General features: G+C 45.0%; 1 protein-coding gene across 1 annotated transcript in view; it reads right to left on the bottom strand.

Annotated features, from left to right (window-relative positions):
* Positions 1 to 5,980, bottom strand: part of LOC106573612 (transmembrane protein 117) — an 81,276-nt gene extending 75,296 nt beyond the window's left edge. The window contains exons 1-2 of the mRNA XM_014148813.3: positions 5,814 to 5,980; positions 1,239 to 1,545 (exon numbers count right to left, since the gene is read on the bottom strand). Coding sequence (XP_014004288.1) covers positions 1,239 to 1,545; positions 5,814 to 5,903 — 397 coding nt within the window. The 5' untranslated portion in view covers positions 5,904 to 5,980. The remainder of the gene's footprint in view (positions 1 to 1,238; positions 1,546 to 5,813) is intronic.
* Positions 5,981 to 19,871: the final 13,891 nt, after the last annotated feature.

The raw sequence follows: 19,871 nt of genomic DNA, 5'->3' as shown, positions 1-19,871 counted from the left end.
GAGAGAGATGGGAGGTCTACTCTGCTCTCTGTTCCCGCTATGTGCCCTGAAGCTCTGGGCTTTAAGTGTTAAACTCTGATCTGAATAGACTGCCCCCATTTTTTAATTTTATTTTTAACCTTTATTTAACTAGGCAAGTCAGTTAACAACAAATTCTTATTTACAATGAAAGCCTACCCTGGCCAAACCCAGACGACACTGAGACAATTGTGCGCTGCTCTATGGGACTCCCAATCACGGCCGGATGTGAAACAGCCTGGATTTGAACCAGGGACTGTAGTGACGCCTCTTGCAATGGGATGCAGTGGCTTAGACTGCTGCGTCATAATGGTGCTGAATCTGAGGGTGGGAACCAGACAAGCAGTTAGGCTTGACATGACTTTCAAAGGAAAGCCAAGCTGAATGCCGATTGAAGACATAATAATCCTAGCAATTATGAACGATCAACGCAACTATAGTGTTGTAAATGCATTTAAGATGCTTGCTTTTGTGTAGGAGGGAAATGGCTAAGTGGCTTCAAACTCTGACATTTAGTTTTAGTCTAAAAGTAAATGGTGGAATCATCCAGGTAATTCATAGGGTAATTCAATAGATTAAGGCTTGAAAAATGTGGAAGGACAGAGTAGCTACATTATCAGATACCTATTCTTCCGCATAGAGGAAACATAATAGCACTCAAGACATGTTCTCTTTCCTGGCCTAAGTGAAGACTGCACCATTCAATATTTATAGAGAGCAGCACATGGAATAGAGTCATGATCCCTTCATATCCTGTTTATGCTCTGTGTGTGTGTGTGTGTGTGTGTGTGTGTGTGTGTGTGTGTGTGTGTGTGTGTGTGTGTGTGTGTGTGCGTGTGTGTGCGTGTGTGTGCGTGTGTGTGCGTGTGTGTGCGTGTGCGCGTGTGTGCGCGTGTGTCCGTGCTTAGCATGTCACGTGGTTTTCTTTGCCACTCTAACCATTACCCTAAGATGACAAAATACTTTTCAGTTGTCTTTGTAGGGCTGTATTTCTCATTAAGGCTCGCCAGAAGAGGACTGAAGAGGACTGGCCACCCTTCAGAGCATGGTTCCGCTCTAGGTTTCTTCCTAGGTTCCTGGCTTTCATGGGAGTTTTTCCTAGCCACCGTGGCTCTACATCTGCATTGCTTGCTCTCTAGGTTCCGTACAAGCACTTTGTGACATCTGCTGATGTAAAAAGGGTTTTATAAATACATTGAAATGATTGACTGATGACTTACCAAAGAGCCTGCGGTGGAATATGAACTTCCCGGCAAACATTCCGGTGACAATGGCCATCAGCCACGAGATGACTTTGAGGACGCTCCATCCTCCACCAGGGTACTTGTTCACTATGAAGGAGAAGCAGTTTCCCACCACTATCATGTGAGCCTCTGTCTGGCTGTGGGAGACAGGGTCCTCAGCAAAGATAAGGAAGTTGCAGAAAGTGACGAGGTAGGCCACAAACAGACGAGACCAGGGATGCTGGAAATAGTACCGCAAACAGGGATCTATATCCATTTTGAAGGACCCCAAGCCACAGTCCACCTGAAGAGGGAGAGAAGATTGTTGCCTGAGTGAAATCTGCAACAGATTACAGTGGAAATACTACAGAGTTCATGAGATTACAGAGGAAAAACTAGAGACGTCCATCCAGACTGAGATTATTCTATATTCAGACTACTCAGATTATTCTGTAGCGTGATCACCACACTAAGAGCAGCAGGACAGACAAGTGGTCTATCATCCAGACTGAGATTATCTGAGAAACGTCTATCAGTCGGGTCAACAGTGTAGTTTCAGAGCATCATTATGGTCATCTACTCCTCAAATGGTGTCACATTTGTATTTATTTTACATTTCTCTTCCTTTTAATCTATTACTTCGCCAGGGATGACCTTTGACATCAGAGGTTTTCCAGAGACCATTCACTCAATCAATAAAATGATCTAAAGATACAGTATCACACAAGGCAGTCTCTTGGAGCTCCCTCACATTCACTGCCTAGCTGCTTGTCTTGTTCCCACCCTCAGATTTAGCACCATCATGCTGATATTTTGGTTCCACTGCCAGGCAGTGCTTGGGTCAGTTCTCAACAGGACAGTGAGTATTTTTAAATCTGTGGACTATTATTCGCTCCAGGACTCCACCTCGTCACTCACTCACTGCCGTGCACATTCTTGGCGGTCTCAAATATTTTCCCTCCGGTCTCCTCCGACCCTGTTTCCTAAAATATCCATACTGGGAATTTGTATGATGATGTAAGGCCCCAGATATGCAGCAGTGTCAAACTGGGCTATGTGGATATTACATTTCACCAGCATCATGTGGTGGTATAATGTGGTACCCTTGGTATAATGTGCTACCCTAGGTGTTGTTGATGTTATGACTCAGGGGAGGTTTATGACAAATAAGTTAACATATGGATTTTTTTAAGCTACTTGATTTAGAATATATATATATATATAAAAACATTTTATGAGGAAACATTGAATTTGTCCTTACTGCTATAAGCCCATGGCCCATTGAATAACAGATTCATACATGGAAAAACAGATAGTCAAAACATTTATCAAAAAGAAGTTTGTTTTAAAGTGTCTGTCCTACACTACATGGCCAAAAGTAGGTGGACACCCATTCAAATGAGTGGATTTTGCTATTTCAGCCACACCCGTTGCTGACAGGTGTATAAAATCGAGCACGCAGCCATGCAATCTCCATAGACAAACAATGGCAGTAGAATGGCCATACTGAAAAGCTCAGTGACTTTCAACGTGGCACCGTCAGAGGATGCCACCTTTCCAACAAGTCAGTTTGTAAAATGTCTGGAGCAACAACGGCTCAGCCGCAAAGTGGTAGGCCACACAAGCTCACAGAATAGGTCTGCCGAGTGCTGAAGCACGTAGTGCATAAAAATCGTCTGTCCTCAGTTGCAACACTCACTACCGAGTTCCAAATTGCCTCTGGAAGCAGCGTCAGCACAAGAACTGTTCGTCGGGAGCTTTAAATGAGTTTCTATGGCCAAGCAGCTGCACACAAGCCTAAGATCACCATCGCAATGCCAAGCGTCGGCTGGAGTGGTGTCAAGCTCGCTGCCATTGGACTGAAGCAGTGGAAACACGTTCTCTGGAGTGATGAATCATGCTTCACCATCTGGCGGTCCAACTGACAAATCTGGGTTTGGAGGATGCCAGGAGAACCCTACCTGTCTGAATGCATAGTGTTAACTGTAAAGTTTGGTGGAGGAGGAATAATAGTTTGGGGCTGTTTTTCATGGTTCGGGTTAGGCCCCTTTGTTCCAGTGAAGGGAAATCTTAACACTACAGCATACAATGACATTCTAGAACCCCCTTTGGGATGAATTGGAACGCCGACTGTGAGCCAGGCCTAATCGCCCAACACCAGTGCCGACCTCACAAACGCTCTTGTGGCTGAATGGAAGTAAGTCCTCGCAGCAATGTTCCAACAGCTAGTGGAGGGCCTTCCCAGAAGAGTGGAGGCTATTATAGCGACAAAGGGGGGACCAACTCCATATTAATGCCCATGATATTGGAATGTGATGTTTGACAAGCATTTGTCCACATTAATATATTTTTTTCACCTTTATTTAACCAGGTAGGCCAGTTGAGAAAAAGTTCTCATTTACAACTGCAACCTGGCCAGTTCTCATTTACAACTGCAACCTGGCCAGTGCGACATAAACAACAACACAGAGTTACACATGGGATAAACAAGCGTACAGTCAATAACACAATAGATAAATCTGTATACAGTGTGTGCAAATGAAGTAAGGAGGTAAGGCAATAAATAGGCCAATAGTGGCGAAGTAATTACAATTTAGCAATTTACACTGGAGTGATAGATGTGCAGATGAGGATGTGCAAATAGAAATACTGGTGTGCAAAAGAGCAGAAAAACATACTTTTGGTCATGTAGTGTATATCTGAGCGATATAAGAAAGATCAGGAAATTATTATATATTTTTTACCCATATTTAACCCCTTTTTTGGCACAAAACTACTTCCATATACACTGAGCATCCAAAACATTAAGAACACCGGCTCTTTCCATGACATAGGTAGATTGACCAGGTGAAAGCTATGATCCCTTATTGATGTCACTTGTTAAATCCACTCCAGTCAGTAGGGATTGAGTATTATCTGAGATGGGCCCTGTCATTAGACACAGCACCGCTGTTGTGACGATGGGGAGGTGCATCTGTGTATCCAGTTCATCGAATTAATAGAGTCGATGTCTGCGCCCACGCGGAACCTTAATTAGCATAATTAAGTTAGCATAGCATTATATATATATATATTTATTTAACCTTTATTTAACTAGGCAAGTCAGTTAAGGACAAATTCTTATTTACAATGACGGGCTACCCCGTCCAAACCCTAACCCGGACGACGCTGGGCCAATTGTGTGACAGGTTGTGATACTGTCACACCCTGATTATAGAGAGCCCTTGGTTCTCTATGGTGTTGTAGGTCAGGGCGTGACTAGGGGGTGTTCTAGTCGATATATTTCTGTTTGGGTTTGAGTATGGTTCCCAATTAGAGGCAGCTGATTATCGTTGTCTCTAATTGGGGATCATACTTAACGTGTCCCTGTTCCCACCTGCATTTGTGGGATATTGTTTGTGTATGTGCTTGTTGCGCTACGTTACTTCACGTTTCGGTGCTTGTTTATTGTTGAGAAGTTTTACTTTTAATAAAGATGTGGAACTCAACACATGCTGCGCCTTGGTCCGTCCATTATCACGACCGTGACAGATACAGCCTAGAATCAGACCAGGGTCTGTAGTGATGCCTCAAGCCCTGAGATACGGTGCCTTAGATCACTGCGCGACTCAGAAGATGAAGGGGAAGAGACAGGTTAAATTGAGACATGGATTGTCTATATTTGCCATTCAGAGGGTGAACAGAGTATGGTAGTAGGTGCCAGGTGCACAGGTTTGTGTCAAGAACTGCAATGCTGTTGGGTTTTTCAAGCTTATTAACAGTTTCCTGTGTGTATCAAGAATGGTCCACCACCCAAAGGACATCCAGCCAACTTGACACAACTGTGGTATACTTAGTGTATACTTCCATTAATAATTTTAACTTGTACTGGCTACCCTCAGACTCGTATTATGAGGCTTGTATGTGTCTTACAGCAAAACAACCAGGCTTGTGAGCGTTCTAGAGCAGAACAACCCATGTAGGCCTACCTGTTCCTGAGAGTCTTTCCTTTTCCATAGAGGGGACGTATTAGTGTGTAGCCCTAACTGTTCGGACCTACAGACGGAAGTTGGCAGATCGGCGGTACCGACCTCAGACGCTTGTGGGAGCCCCAAGTAGAGCAAACCGTTCGGACGCTACAGACCTTTAAGTGAGAAGACCGATTTTCGGGATGTCTCATGATCTGACAAACACCGCTGTAACTCGGCCTCCTTCCACAGCAGATGCAGAAGGCCACCATTGGCTGGTGCGGTGGGTTGAGACAGCCAACTCCCCCCCAAAAACAGATCTCTCTAGTATAAACAAACAGATTTTGATGGGGATTTTTGTATTATGCTAATTAAGTTTCCGCGTGGGCGCAGACATCAACTCTATTAATCCGATGAACTGGATACACAGATGCACCTCCCCATCGTCACAAAAGCGATGCTGTGTCTAATGACAGGGCACATCTAGCCCATCTCAGATAATACTCAATCCATATGCTTTATCAATCCCGAATGGAATTATCTGATTACAAAATTGAAACCTACCTCAGTGCACAATGGTATTTTGATATGGATAGGCCTTCAGACACGCACTCCACGCACTTACCTGTTCCACGCTTCTTTGCGTTTCCCTCTCAAAAAGTACTGTCAAAACGAGAAGCCCCGCTCCCGCACGGCTCTCTCTCCTGCCTATCATGCCCCGCGAGGCGACAGTGACGCTCTAATCATCGTAACGACGAGAGCTGAATCGGTTGAGGCGGGATTATCCATGCTATCTGTTGTTGCTAAAACAGATGCACCCCCAAATCCTCTGCCATTGTGTTGGCAGTCCATGCAGCGGCGTGGCAGGGCAGCGAGGCGCTGCTTTGCACAGCCGGAGCGGCTCGCAGGTTTCTATGTGTGATGATGATGATGATGATGATGAGTGATGCAGCTGGAGAGTCGCGCGGTGGATGGCTGGATGCTTCTATCCCCACGACTGGCGCATACCATCAGTGCATTGCAATATAGCAAACACATTGAGTTTCCCACTGACGGCATGGTGATGTTCATAGAACATACAAATATTTACCCCTTTCTGTGTTTGCAAACATTGTCGCACGAGGGCGAATGGCGCACGCTGGTGGCAGAACACGGAGGAGTTCTTATAGAACGCCGGCAAATTTAGGGTGATTTACATGCTAAAATCGACACTGCATAGGGTTCTGAGTTAAATAATGTTATGGTTATAGAAAACTAAGAAATGATATTCAGCGTCTCATTACAACATACACTACATGACCAAAAGTATGTGGACACCTGGTCCTCAAACATCTCATATTCCAAAATCATGGGCATTAATATAGAGTTGGTACCCTTCGCTACTATAACAGCCTCCACAGTGCAGCGGGGCTTGCTTCCATTCAGCCACAAGAGCATTAGTGGGGTCTGGCACTAATGTTGGGCGATTAGGGCTGGCTTGCAGTTATTGTTCCAATTCATCCCAAAGGTGTTGGGGATGAGGGCCTTCCCCAAAATGTTGCAACAAAGTTGGAAGCACAGAATCGTCTAGAATGTCATTGTATGCTGTATCGTTAACATTTCCCATCTCTGGAACTAAGGGGCCTGGACCATGAAAAACAGCCACGGACCATTATTCCTGGTCCACCAAACTTCAAAGTTGGCACTATGCATTCAGGCAGGTAGCGTTCTCCTGGCATCTGCCAAACCCATATTTGTCTGTCGGACTGCCAGATGGTGAAGCATGATTCATCACTCCAGAGAACACGTTTCCACTGTTCCAGAGTCCAATGGCAGCGAGCTTTACACCATTCCAGCTGACGCTGGCTGCTCGGCCATGGAAAGCCATATCATGAAGCTCCTGATGAACAGTTCTTGTGCTGACATTGCATCCAGAGGCAGTTTGGAACTTGGTAGTGAGTGTCACAACCGAAGACAGACAATTTTACGAGCTATGCGCTTCAGCACTTGGCGGTCCCTTTCTGTGAGCTTGTGTGGCCTACCACTTCACGGCTGAGCCATTGTTGCTCCTATACGTTTCCACTTCACAAAAACAGCACTTACAGTTGACTGGGGCAGCTCTAGCAGGGCAGAAATTTGACGAACTGACTTGTTGGAAAGGTGGCACCCTATGATGGTGCCATGTTGAAAGTCACTGAGCTCTTCAGTAAGGCCATTCTGCTGCCAATATTTGTCTATGGAGATCGCATGGCTGTGTGCTCGTCTTTATAGCCAAATCTACTCATTTGAAGGGGTGTCCACATACTTTTGTATATATAGTGTTTTTTGTAATGGGATGTAATTGTAAATCAAAATGATTGTAAATGGTTTTCTTACTACTCTCACCTTTTTAGAATATTGACATTTTGACAGTGTCCCAATTGTCACGTTCGTCATAGGAAGGAGACCAAAGCGCAGCGTGTGTATCATTCCACATCTTTTATTTTAATGTGAAACTTTGCAAAGCAAACAATAAACTACAAACAAAACACAAACCGTGACAAAAGAGGTGCAACATGCACTAACTCAAAATAATCTCCCACAAACACAGGTGGGAAAAACAACTACTTAAATATGATCCCCAATTAGAGACAACGATGACCAGCTGCCTCTAATTGGGGATCATACAAAAATCCCAACACAGAAAAAATAAACTAGAACCAAAACAACATAGAACTAAATAAACTAGATTAAACCCCCCAGTCACGCCCTGACCTACTCTACCATAGAAAATACGAGCTCTTTATGGTCAGGACGTGACACCAGTATGCCAATCACCTACTGTCAAACTGGGACAACCTGTTACTGTCAAACTGGGACACTCCTCTAGGCCATTTTAATGCAGAAAAAATATTTCTGGGGATTATGAAGTACATTTTCTAAATAGGATCAAATGTTACATTTCATTTTCCTCTAATCTGCTATCAGCTAACTTGCTAGCAAAAGCTACAGTAGCATAGCTGCATTTTACTTAGAAAGATATTACCCCACTAACAATAAAAATCCTATCTGGCTATATTCATAACCATACAGGTATATGATGACTAAAAAAGTTTATTTTGCTGTATTTGACCCTGATGAAAATATGAATTGTCATTTTTGAGGGATGAGGTCTTTCTGGTTTCATTCAACAACAAAAAATGTACTCTATAGTGTAGTGTTGAGAATGTTGAGCTGATAGGCCTAGATGAAGCCCATTTTATTTTATTTATAGGCTACATAATTACATATAGGCTACATCATAATTATAATCAAGTATAATACTAATAATAATGATAATAATAATAGTACATTAAATTCTTAAAGTTCCACAAACAATTTCCACAAATAAATGCCGCAGACAGATAGGGCAGCCGTGCTTCTAGCTCCTAAGCAACTTTGCAGTATTTTGTTTTTTTTAAATGTGTTATTTCTTACATTATTAGTCCAGAATTTTTGTTGTTATTACATACAGCCGGGAAGAACTTTTGGATATCAGAGCGACGGTAACTCACCAGCATTACCAGCATTACAACCAGGAATATGACTTTCCCGAATCGGATCCTTTGTTCGTAACCCCGAGGGCAATTGAACTGATTCCAGAAGCTGATCCAAAACACTGCCGGAGAAGAGGTATTCAGAGTGGACTTCTAGTCCGACTCAGAAGGCGTGCACACCACCCTCTGCTTCTGAGTATATTACTCGCTAATGTTCAGTTTCTGGATAATAAAGTTGATGAGCTCAGCCCGAGGATTTCCTTCCAGAGAGACATCAAGGATTGTAACATACTTTGTTACCCGGAAACATGGTTCTCTCGGGATATACTGTCTGAGTCCGTACAGCCAGTTGGGTTCTCAGTTCATCGCGCAGACAGGAATAAATATCTCTCCGGGAAGAAGGGCGGGGGTGTATGTTTCATGATTAACTACTTAGGGTGTGATTGTGTTAACATACAGGAACTCAAGTCCTTTTGTTTACCCGACCTAGAATACCTCCCAATCAAATGCTGACCGTATTAACTCCCAAGAGAATTGTCTTTGGTTATAGTCACATATTCACCCTCAAGCTGATACCACGACAGCCTTCAAAGAACTTCACTGGACTTCATGCAAACTGGAAACCACATATCCTGAGGCCGCATTTATTGTAGCTGGGGATTTTAACAAAGCAAATTTGAGAAAAATGCTACCGAAGTTCTATCAACACATCGACTGTAGTACTCGCGCTGCTAAAACACTTGACCACTGCTACTCCAACTTCTGGGATGCCTAAAAGGCCCTCTCCTGCCCTCCCTTTGGCAAATCTGATCACGACTCTATTTTCCTCCTCCCTTTGTATAGGCAGAAACTCAAACAGGAAGTACCAGTGCTAAGGACTATTCAACGCTGTTCTGACCAATCGGAATCCACGCTTCAATATTGTTTTGATCACGCGGACTGGGATATGTTCAGGGAAGCTATAAATAACATTGACGAATACACTGATATGGTGACTGAGTTTATCAGGAAGTGTATAGTCACCAAACATACCCACAGTGACTATTAAAACATACCCTAACCAAAACTGTGGATAGATGGCAGCATTTGCGCAAAACTGAAAGTGCGAACCACCGCATTTAAGGTGACTGGGAAAATGCCGAATATGAACAGTGCAGTTAATCCCTCCGTAAGGCAATCAAATAGGCAAAACGTCAGTATATAGACAAAGTGGAGTCCGTATTTCGATGTGGCCTGCTACCAAGGACTGTGGGCTCTCCTTCTCTGTGGCTGACGTGAGTAAGACATTTAAGTGTGTTAACTCTCGCAAGGCTGCCGGCCCATATGGCATCCCTAGCCGCATTCTCAGAGCATGCACGGACCAGCTGGCTGGAGTGTTTACAGACATATTCAATCTTTCCCTATCCCAGTCTGCTGTCTCCACATGCTTCAAGATGTCCACTATTGTTCCTGCACCCAAAAAAGCAAAGGAAACTGAACTAAATGACTATCGCCCTGTAACACTCACTTATGTCATCATGAAGTGCTTTGAGAGACTAGTCAAGGTTTTATCACCTCCATCTTACCTTGACACCCTAGACCCACTTCAATTTGCTTACTGCCCCAATAGATCCACAGACGATACAATCGCCATTGCCATCGCTCTGCACACTGTCCTATCCCATCTGAACAAGAGGAATACCTATGTACTGTAAGAATGCTGTTCATTGACACTATCTCAGCATTCCACACCATAGTACACTCCAAGCTCATCATTAAGCTCGTGGCCCTGGGTCTGAACCCCGCCCTGTGCAACTGGGTCCTAGACTTCCTGACGGGCCACCCCCAGGTGGTGAAGGTAGGAAACCACACCACTTCGCTGATCGTCAACATAGGGGCCCACAAGGGTGCGTGCTCAGCCCCCTCCTGTACTCTCTGTTCACCCATGACTGCGTGGCCACGCACACCTTCAACTCAATCATCAAGTTTGCAGATGACACAACAGTAGTAGGCCTGATTACCAACAATGATGAGACAGCCTACAGGGAGGAGGTGAGGGCCCTGGGAGTGTGGTGCCAGGAAAATAACCTCTCACTCAACGTCACCAAACAAAGGAGCTGATCGTGGACTTCATGAAACAGCAGAGGGAGCACCCCCCTATCCACATCAACGGGACCACAGTGGAGAAGGTGTAAAGTTTCAAGTTCCTCGGCGTACACATCACTGACAAACTGAAATGGTCAACCCACACAGACAGTGTGGTGAAGAAGGTGCAACAGAACATCTTCAACCTCAGGAGGCTGAAGAAATTTGGCTTGGCACCAAAAACCTTTACAAACTTTTACAGATGCACAATTGAGAGCATCCTGTCGGGCTGTATGACCGCCTGGTACGGAAACTGCACCGCCCGCAACCGCATGGCTCACCAGAGGGTGGTGCGGTCTGCCCAACGCATCACCGGGGGAAAACTACCTGCCTTCCAGGACACCTACAGCACCCGATGTCACAGGAATGCCAAAAATATCATCAAGGACAACAACCACCAGAGGCACTGCCTGTTCACCCCATTATCATCCAGAAGGCGAGGTCAGTACAGGTGCATCAAAGCTGGGACTAAGAGACTGAAAAACAGCTTCTATATCAGGGCCATCAGACTGTTAAATAGCTATCAGTAGCACCTTAGAGGTTGCTGCCATATATACATAGACTTGAAATCACTGGCCACTTTAATAACGGAACACTAGTCACTTTAATAATGTTTACATATTTTGCATTACTCATCTCATATGTATACTGTTTTATTTTCTATTCTATTTCTATTCTATTTTCTTTTCTATTCTACTGTATCTATTCTACTGCCAGCAGTACTGTATCATTTTAGTCAATAAGATTTTTGCAACGTAAGCTTAACTTTATGAACATTCGAGACGTGTAGTCCACTTGTCATTCCAATCTCCTTTGCATTAGCGTAGCCTCTTCTGTAGCTTGTCAACTATGTGTCTGTCTATCCCTGTTCTCTCCCCTCTGCACAGGCCATACAAACGCTTCACACCGCGTGGCCGCTGCCACTCTAACCTGGTGGTCCCAGCGCGCACGACCCACGTGGAGTTCCAGGTCCCCGGCATCCTCTGGAACTGCCGGTCTGCGGCCAACAAGGCAGAGTTCATCTCAGCCTATGCTACCCTCCAGTCCCTCGACTTCTTGGCGCTGATGGAAACATGGATTACCACAGATAACACTGCTACTCCTATTGCTCTCTCCTCGTCTGCCCACGTGTTCTCGCATACCCCGAGAGCATCTGGCCAGCGGGGTGGTGGCACTGGAATCCTCATCTCTCCCAAGTGGACATTCTCTCTTTCTCCCCTGACCCATCTGTCTATCGCTTCCTTTGAATTCCATGCTGTCACAGTTACCAGCCCTTTCAAGCTTAACATCCTTATCATTTATCGTCCTCAAGGTTCCCTTGGAGAGTTCATCAATGAGCTTGACGCCTTGATAAGTTCCTTTCCTGAGGATGGCTCACCTCTCACAGTTCTGGGTAACTTTAACCTCCCCACGTCTACCTTTGACTCATTCCTCTCTGCCTCCTTCTTTCCACTCCTCTCCTCTTTTGACCTCACCCTCTCACCTTCTCCCCCACTCACAAGGCAGGCAATACGCTTGACCTCATCTTTACTAGATGCTGTTCTTCCACTAATCTCATTGCAACTCCCCTCCAAGTCTCCGACCACTACCTTGTATCCTTTTCCCTCTCCTCCAACACTTCTCACTCTGCCCCCTACTCGGATGGTATTGCGCCGTCGCAACCTTCGCTTTCTCTCTCCCACTACTCTCTCCTCTTCCATCCTATCATCTCTTCCCTCTGCTCAAACCTTCTCCAACCTATCTCCTGATTCTGCCTCCTCAACCCTCCTCTCCTCCCTTTCTGCATCCTTTGACTCTCTATGTCCCCTATCCTCCAGGCCGGCTCGGTCCTCCCCTCCTGCTCCGTGGCTCGACGACTCATTGCGAGCTCACAGAACAGGGCTACGGGCAGCCGAGCGGAAATGGAGGAAAACTCGCCTCCCTGCGGACCTGGCATCCTTTCACTCCCTCCTCTCTACATTTTCCTCTTCTGTTTCTGCTGCTAAAGCCACTTTCTACCACTCTAAATTCCAAGCATCTGCCTCTAACCCTAGGAAGCTCTTTGCCACCTTCTCCTCCCTCCTGAATCCTCCTCCCCCCCCTCCTCCCTCTCTGCGGATGACTTCGTCAACCATTTTGAAAAGAAGGTCGACGACATCCGATCCTCGTTTGTTAAGTCAAACGACACCGCTGGTCCTGCTCACACTGCCCTACCCTGTGCTTTGACCTCTTTCTCCCCCCTCTCTCCAGATGAAATCTCACGTCTTGTGACGGCCGGCCGCCCAACAACCTGCCCGCTTGACCCTATCCCCTCCTCTCTTCTCCAGACCATTTCCGGAGACCTTCTCCCTTACCTCACCTCGCTCATCAACTCATCCTTGACCGCTGGCTACGTCCCTTCCGTCTTCAAGAGAGCGAGAGTTGCACCCCTTCTGAAAAAACCTACACTCGATCCCTCCGATGTCAACAACTACAGACCAGTATCCCTTCTTTCTTTTCTCTCCAAAACTCTTGAACGTGCCGTCCTTGGCGAGCTCTCTTGCTATCTCTCTCAGAATGACCTTCTTGATCCAAATCAGTCAGGTTTCAAGACTGGTCATTCAACTGAGACTGCTCTTCTCTGTGTCACGGAGGCTCTCCGCACTGCTAAAGCTAACTCTCTCTCCTCTGCTCTCATCCTTCTAGACCTATCTGCTGCCTTTGGTACTGTGAACCACCAGATCCTCCTCTCCACCCTCTCCGAGTTGGGAATGTCCGGCGCGGCCCACGCTTGGATTGCGTCCTACCTGACAGGTCGCTCCTACCAGGTGGCGTGGCGAGAATCTGTCTCCGCACCACGTGCTCTCACCACTGGTGTCCCCCAGGGCTCTGTTCTAGGCCCTCTCCTATTCTCGCTATACACCAAGTCACTTGGCTCTGTCATATCCTCACATGGTCTCTCCTATCATTGCTATGCAGACGACACACAATTAATCTTCTCCTTTCCCCCTTCTGATAACCAGGTGGCGAATCGCATCTCTGCATGTCTGACAGACATATCAGTGTGGATGACGGATCACCACCTCAAGCTGAACCTCGGCAAGACGGAGCTGCTTTTCCTCCCAGGGAAGGACTGCCCGTTCCATGATCTCGCCATCACGGTTGACAACTCCATTGTGTCCTCCTCCCAGAGTGCTAAGAACCTTGGCGTGACCCTGGACAACACCTTGTCGTTCTCCACTAACATCAAGGCGGTGACCCGATCCTGTAGGTTCATGCTCTACAACATTCGCAGAGTACGACCCTGCCTCACACAGGAAGAGGCGCAGGTCCTAATCCAGGCACTTGTCATCTCCCGTCTGGATTACTGCAACTCGCTGTTGGCTGGGCTCCCTGCCTGTGCCATTAAACCCCTACAACTCATCCAGAACGCCGCAGCCCGTCTGGTGTTCAACCTTCCCAAGTTCTCTCACGTCACCCCGCTCCTCCGCTCTCTCCACTGGCTTCCAGTTGAAGCTCGCATCTGCTACAAGACCATGGTGCTTGCCTACGGTGCTGTGAGGGGAACGGCACCTCTGTACCTTCAGGCTCTGATATGTCCCTACACCCAAACGAGGGCACTGCGCTCATCCACCTCTGGCCTGCTGGCCCCCCTACCTCTGAGGAAGCACAGTTCCCGCTCAGCCCAGTCAAAACTGTTCGCTGCTCTGGCACCCCTATGGTGGAACAAGCTCCCTCACAACGCCAGGACAGCGGAGTCAATCACCACCTTCCGGAGACACCTGAAACCCCACCTCTTTAAGGAATACCTGGGATAGGATAAAGTAATCCTTCTACCCCCCCCCCCCTAAAAGATTTAGATGCACTATTGTAAAGTGGTTGTTCCACTTGATATCATAAGGTGAATGCACTAATTTGTAAGTCGCTCTGGATAAGAGCGTCTGCTAAATGACTTAAATGTTAAATGTATCTTAGTCTATGCCGCTCCGACGTTACTCATCCAGATATTTATATATTCTTAATTCCATTCCTTTACTTTAGGTTTGTGTGTATTGTGTGTAATGTTGTGAAATTGTTAGATATCACTTGTTCGATATTACTGCACTGTCGGCTCTAGAAACATAAGCATTTCGCTACACCCGCACTAACATCTGCTAAACACGTGTATGTGACCAACAACATTTGATTTGATTTAAAGAATGTTTTAATACATTTCATTTGTATTTATAATTCAAGTTTATCATTAAAATATTAAAATTACTCATATACTCTCTGATTTATCATTCTTTACAATAAATAATTAAGTGTACCTCTTTGCCAACCAAGGTGTCCCAATTTGCCAGTATCGACTGAAAAAATGTGGTCTCAGGACAATTTGAGTTTGAGGAAAAGTCATTCATTCTGTGTTTAATGTAGTGGTGTTCTTAAGCTATTTAGAATGGTATCATGTTGGGTGTTGAGACAATGGGATGATTCTGTAAGGTGTTCCGGAAAGCAGACCATGAGAAACAAGATTCTCTGGTCTGATGAAACCAAGATTGAACTCTTTGGAATGAATGCCAAGCGTCACATCTGGAGGAAACCTGGCACCATCCCTACGGTGAAGCATGGTGGTGGCAGCATCATGCTGTGGGGATGTTTTTCAGCGGCAGGGACTGGGAGAGTAGTCAGGATTGAGGCAAAGATGAACGGAGCAAAGTACAGAGAGATCCTTGATGAAAACCTGCTCCAGAGCGCTCAGGACCTCAGACTGGGGTGAAGGTTTACTTTCCAACAGAACAACAACCCTAAGCACACAGCCAAGACAACGCAGGAGTGGCTTCGGGACAAGTCTCTGAATGTCTTTGAGTGGCCTAGCCAGAGCCCGGACTTGAACCAGATCTAACATCTTTTCAGAGACCTGAAAATAGCTGTACAGCAATGCTCCCCATCCAACCTGACAGAGCTTGAGAGGATCTGCAGAGAAGAACGGAAGAAACTCCCCAATTACAGGTGTGCCAATCTTTTAGTGTCATACCCAAAAAGACTTGAGGCTGTAATCACTGCCAAAGATGCTTCAACAAAGTACTGAGTAAAGGGTCTGAATACTTCTGTAAATGTTGCATTTCAGTTTTACATTTTTTATTCATTTGCAAAACAATCTAAAAACCTGTTTTTGCTTTGTCATTATGGGGTATTGTGTGTAGAATGATGAGGGGAAAAAACGATTAAAGCAATTGTATAATAAGGCTGTAACGTAACAAAATGTGGAAAAAGTCAAGTGGTCTGAATACTTTCCCAAGGCACTGGGGCTATTAGTCATTGCAATGTGTAATAAATCTTCCTATTGCCTATATTTAGCCTAGTCTATAGTTAAAGTTATTGTCCACAGCCAACAAATAGCCTACTGATACTGACTATAATGTGCAGACTGATCCTATCTTTAGCTAACATTCCATTCCTCCCACTGTGCACACACTGGTTGAATCAAAGTTGTTTCCACGTCATTTCAATGAAATGACATTGAACCAACGTGGAACAGAAGTTGAATTGACATATGTGCCCAGTGGGCTGCCAAAGAGTCTTTGGAGTAGAATAGCTGAACAGAGACAGCAAACAGGCTAATTTATAGTGACTAGATTTTAAACAGTAAATCTGAAAATATCATTAAATGGGTGATGTAATGCTATTTTGTAACATTCATGGGTGGTCTGGCAATTCTGGCAACTTCCAGAGGGCCGGGATCATCTTTTATTAGGGTTGGCTGGTTTAAACTGACCAAAAAAGTATATATAAATTATTTTTAAAAATGGACATGTACGGTGGCCCATGAGCCTGAGACTTTTGTGTTATTTCTCTGTTGTCATAATCGTCTGTATTGACCATTTAGCTGACCAGTGGGAAACGGCTAGCCCCCCTACCAAGATGGGCCAGCCCAGTTTTCTGATTTGCTGTGGTGGCGCAAATTCACTTTCAAAGTTAAATGCGCATCATCAAAGAGAGTGAGACCCGATCTGACACTGTCAGTCACTCAGTCAATACAGAAAAACGGAAGGGTGGTGCCAAAAAAGTTAGAGAGACCAAAAAAAAAGTCTCTGCTGTGTCTGTGAGGAATGACAGATAATTTGCTGTGGTAGAAAACAGAGAAAGACACACTCACGCACACTGACACAGATCATTTACCCTACTACTGCCAGTTAGGTCTAATATTTTGGCTGGATATTGTATTAATTAAATACTGAGTGTACAAGACATTTGGAACACCTGCTCTTTCCATGACATAGACTGACCAGGTGAATCCAGGTGAAAGCTATGACCCATTATTTATGTCACTTGTTAAATCCACTTCAGTCAGCGTAGATGAAGGGGAGGCGACAGGTTAAAGAAGGATTTGTAAGCCTTGAGAGAACTGAAACATGGATTTTGTGTGTGCCATTCAGAGGGTGAATGGGCAAGACAAACGATTTAAGTACCTTTGAACAAGGTATGGTAGTAGGTGCCAGGCTCACCGGTCTGAGTGTTTCAAGAACTGCAACGCTATTGGGTTTTTCCCGCTCAACAGTTTCCCGTGTGTATCAAGAACGGTCCACCACCCAAAGGACATCCAGCCAACTTGACACAACTGTGAGAGACATTGGCGTCAATACGGGCCAGCATCCCTGTGGAACGCTTTCATCACCTTGTAGAGTTCATGCCCCGTCGAATTGAGGCTGTTCTGAGGGAAAAAGGGATGCAACTCCCTTTTTGTACACTTAGTGTACAAAATAACGTAGCAAGTCATTAGATTGGCTTTTATAACACATAGGTAAGGCAATAGTCATTTACTAGGCATACATACAGTGCTTTTTAGTAAACACAAGTTGTCATGTATTACAATAAAGGTCCATTTGGGGACTGTCTGTGTATTTTTTATTGTTTTATCAATGTTTATTCACTTCTGAATCTCAGTCTCAGCCCAGCATGTGAGCTTATGAGTTGTAGTAAGAAGTAACTCTGGTGTCGGATTACATAACATAGCCACAGCACTGATTGCTGAAAAGACCCGCCTATCTCCAGATTATTTAATTTGTTGAAAGCCTGGTCACTCCTTGGCAGAGAGATACACATCCACATGAACTAGTCCCGATATAGTTCTTTGATAAACACAGAAGGTTGTATATTGAACTCAATAGAAGAAAACAGAGAGAGGGAGAGAGAGAGACTACCAGCATCCACATAAACTAGTCTCGGCATCGTTCTTTGACAAACACAGAAGGTTTAATATTGAATTCAGTAGAAGAACAGAGAGAGGGAGAGAGAGACAAAACATGAAGGAACTGTCTGTGTCTCTCTCCTTCTCTCTCTCTCTCTCTCAGTTTTATTCTGTTGAATTATATGTAGCCTCATATTTAAACACGTATCTAATGTGGGCAGGGGAAACACTTGAAATGCAATAATTTGAAATATGTAGTTAGGCTGTTATAAGGTATTATATAAGCCACTGATCATCTACAAGGCATTTATTCAGTGATTTTCTTATTTGTCTAATATACAGTGCCTTCAGAAAGTATGCATAACCTTTGACTTATTCCATATTTTTTTGTGTTACAGCCTGAAATCAACATTTTTTTAGATGTTTCTTTTGTCACTCATCTACACACAATACCCCATAATGACAAAGTGAAAACATGTTTTTAGAAATGTTTGCAAATGTATTGAAAATGAAATACAAAAATATACCATTTACATAAGTATTTACATCCCTTTGGCAGGGATTACAGCTGTGAATCTTTCTGGGAAAGTCCCTAAGAGCTTTGGACACCAGGATTGTACAATATTTGCACATTTTTATTTTTAAAACTCTTCAGGCTTTGTCAAGAAACATGCATGAGAGCATCAACTGTTCCAGATAACTGTCACACTCTCCGCAGCCGATGTCAGCAAGACCTTTAAACAGGTCAATATTCACAAGGCCGCAGGGCCAGATGGATTACCAGGACGTGTACTCCGAGCATGCGCTGACCAACTGGCAAGTGTCTTCACAGACATTTTCAACCTCTTCCTGTCTGAGTCTGTAATACCAACATGTTTCAAGCAGACCACCATAGTCCCTGTGCCCAAGAACACTAAGGTAACCTGCCTAAATGACTACCGACCCGTAGCACTCACCTCTGTAGCCATGAAATGCTTTGAAAGGCTGGTCATGGCTCACATCAACACCATTATCCCAGAAACCCTAGACCCACTCCAATTTGCATACTGCACCAACAGATCCACAGATGATGTAATCTCTATGGCACTCCACACTGCCCTTTCACACCTGGACAAAAGGAACACCTATGAAGAGGACAGAGCACGCCCCCATTCTCATCGATGGGGCTGTAGTGGAGCAGGTTGAGAGCTTCAAGTTACTTGGCGTCCACATCAACAACAAACTAACATGGTCCAAGCACACCAAGGCAGTTGTGAAGAGGGCACGACAAAACCTATTCCCCCTCAGGAGACTGAAAAGATTTGGCATGGGTCCTCAGATCCTCTAAAGGTTCTACAGCTGCACCATCAAGAGCATCTTGACGGGTTGCATCACTGCCTGGTATGGCAACTGCTCGGCCTCCGACTGCAAGGCACTACAGAGGGTAGTGTGAACGGCCCAGTACATCACCGGGGCCAAGCTTCCTGCCATCCAGGACCTCTATACCAGGCGGTGTCAGAGGAAGGCCCTAAAAATCGTCAAAGACTCCAGTCACTCTAGTCATAGACTGTTCTCTCTGCTACCGTACGGCAAGCAGTACCGGAGCGCCAGGTCTAGGTCCAAGAGGCTTCTAAACAGCTTCTACCCCCAAGCCATAAGACTCCTGAACAGCTAATCAAATGGCTACCCAGACTATTAGCAACCTCCCCACGCTGCTACTACTCTCTGTTATTATCTATGCATAGCCACTTTAACAACCCTACCTGCATGTACATAATTATCTCAATTACCTCGACACCGGTGCCCCCGCACATTGGCACACTGATTCTGTACCGGCACCCCCTGTATATAGCCCCGCTATTGTTATTCACTGCTGCTCTTTAATTATTTGTTTTTCTTATCTCTTACTTTTTTCTACATTTTTATTTTTTGGGTATTTTCTTAAAACTGCATCGTT

The sequence above is a fragment of the Salmo salar genome, chromosome 16, assembly GCF_965601325.2.
Source record: "Salmo salar chromosome 16, fSalSal1, whole genome shotgun sequence".
NCBI classification, from domain to species: domain Eukaryota; kingdom Metazoa; phylum Chordata; class Actinopteri; order Salmoniformes; family Salmonidae; genus Salmo; species Salmo salar.
Note: the sequence above shows the minus strand (reverse complement) of the source record. Positions and strands in the feature narration are given on the sequence as shown.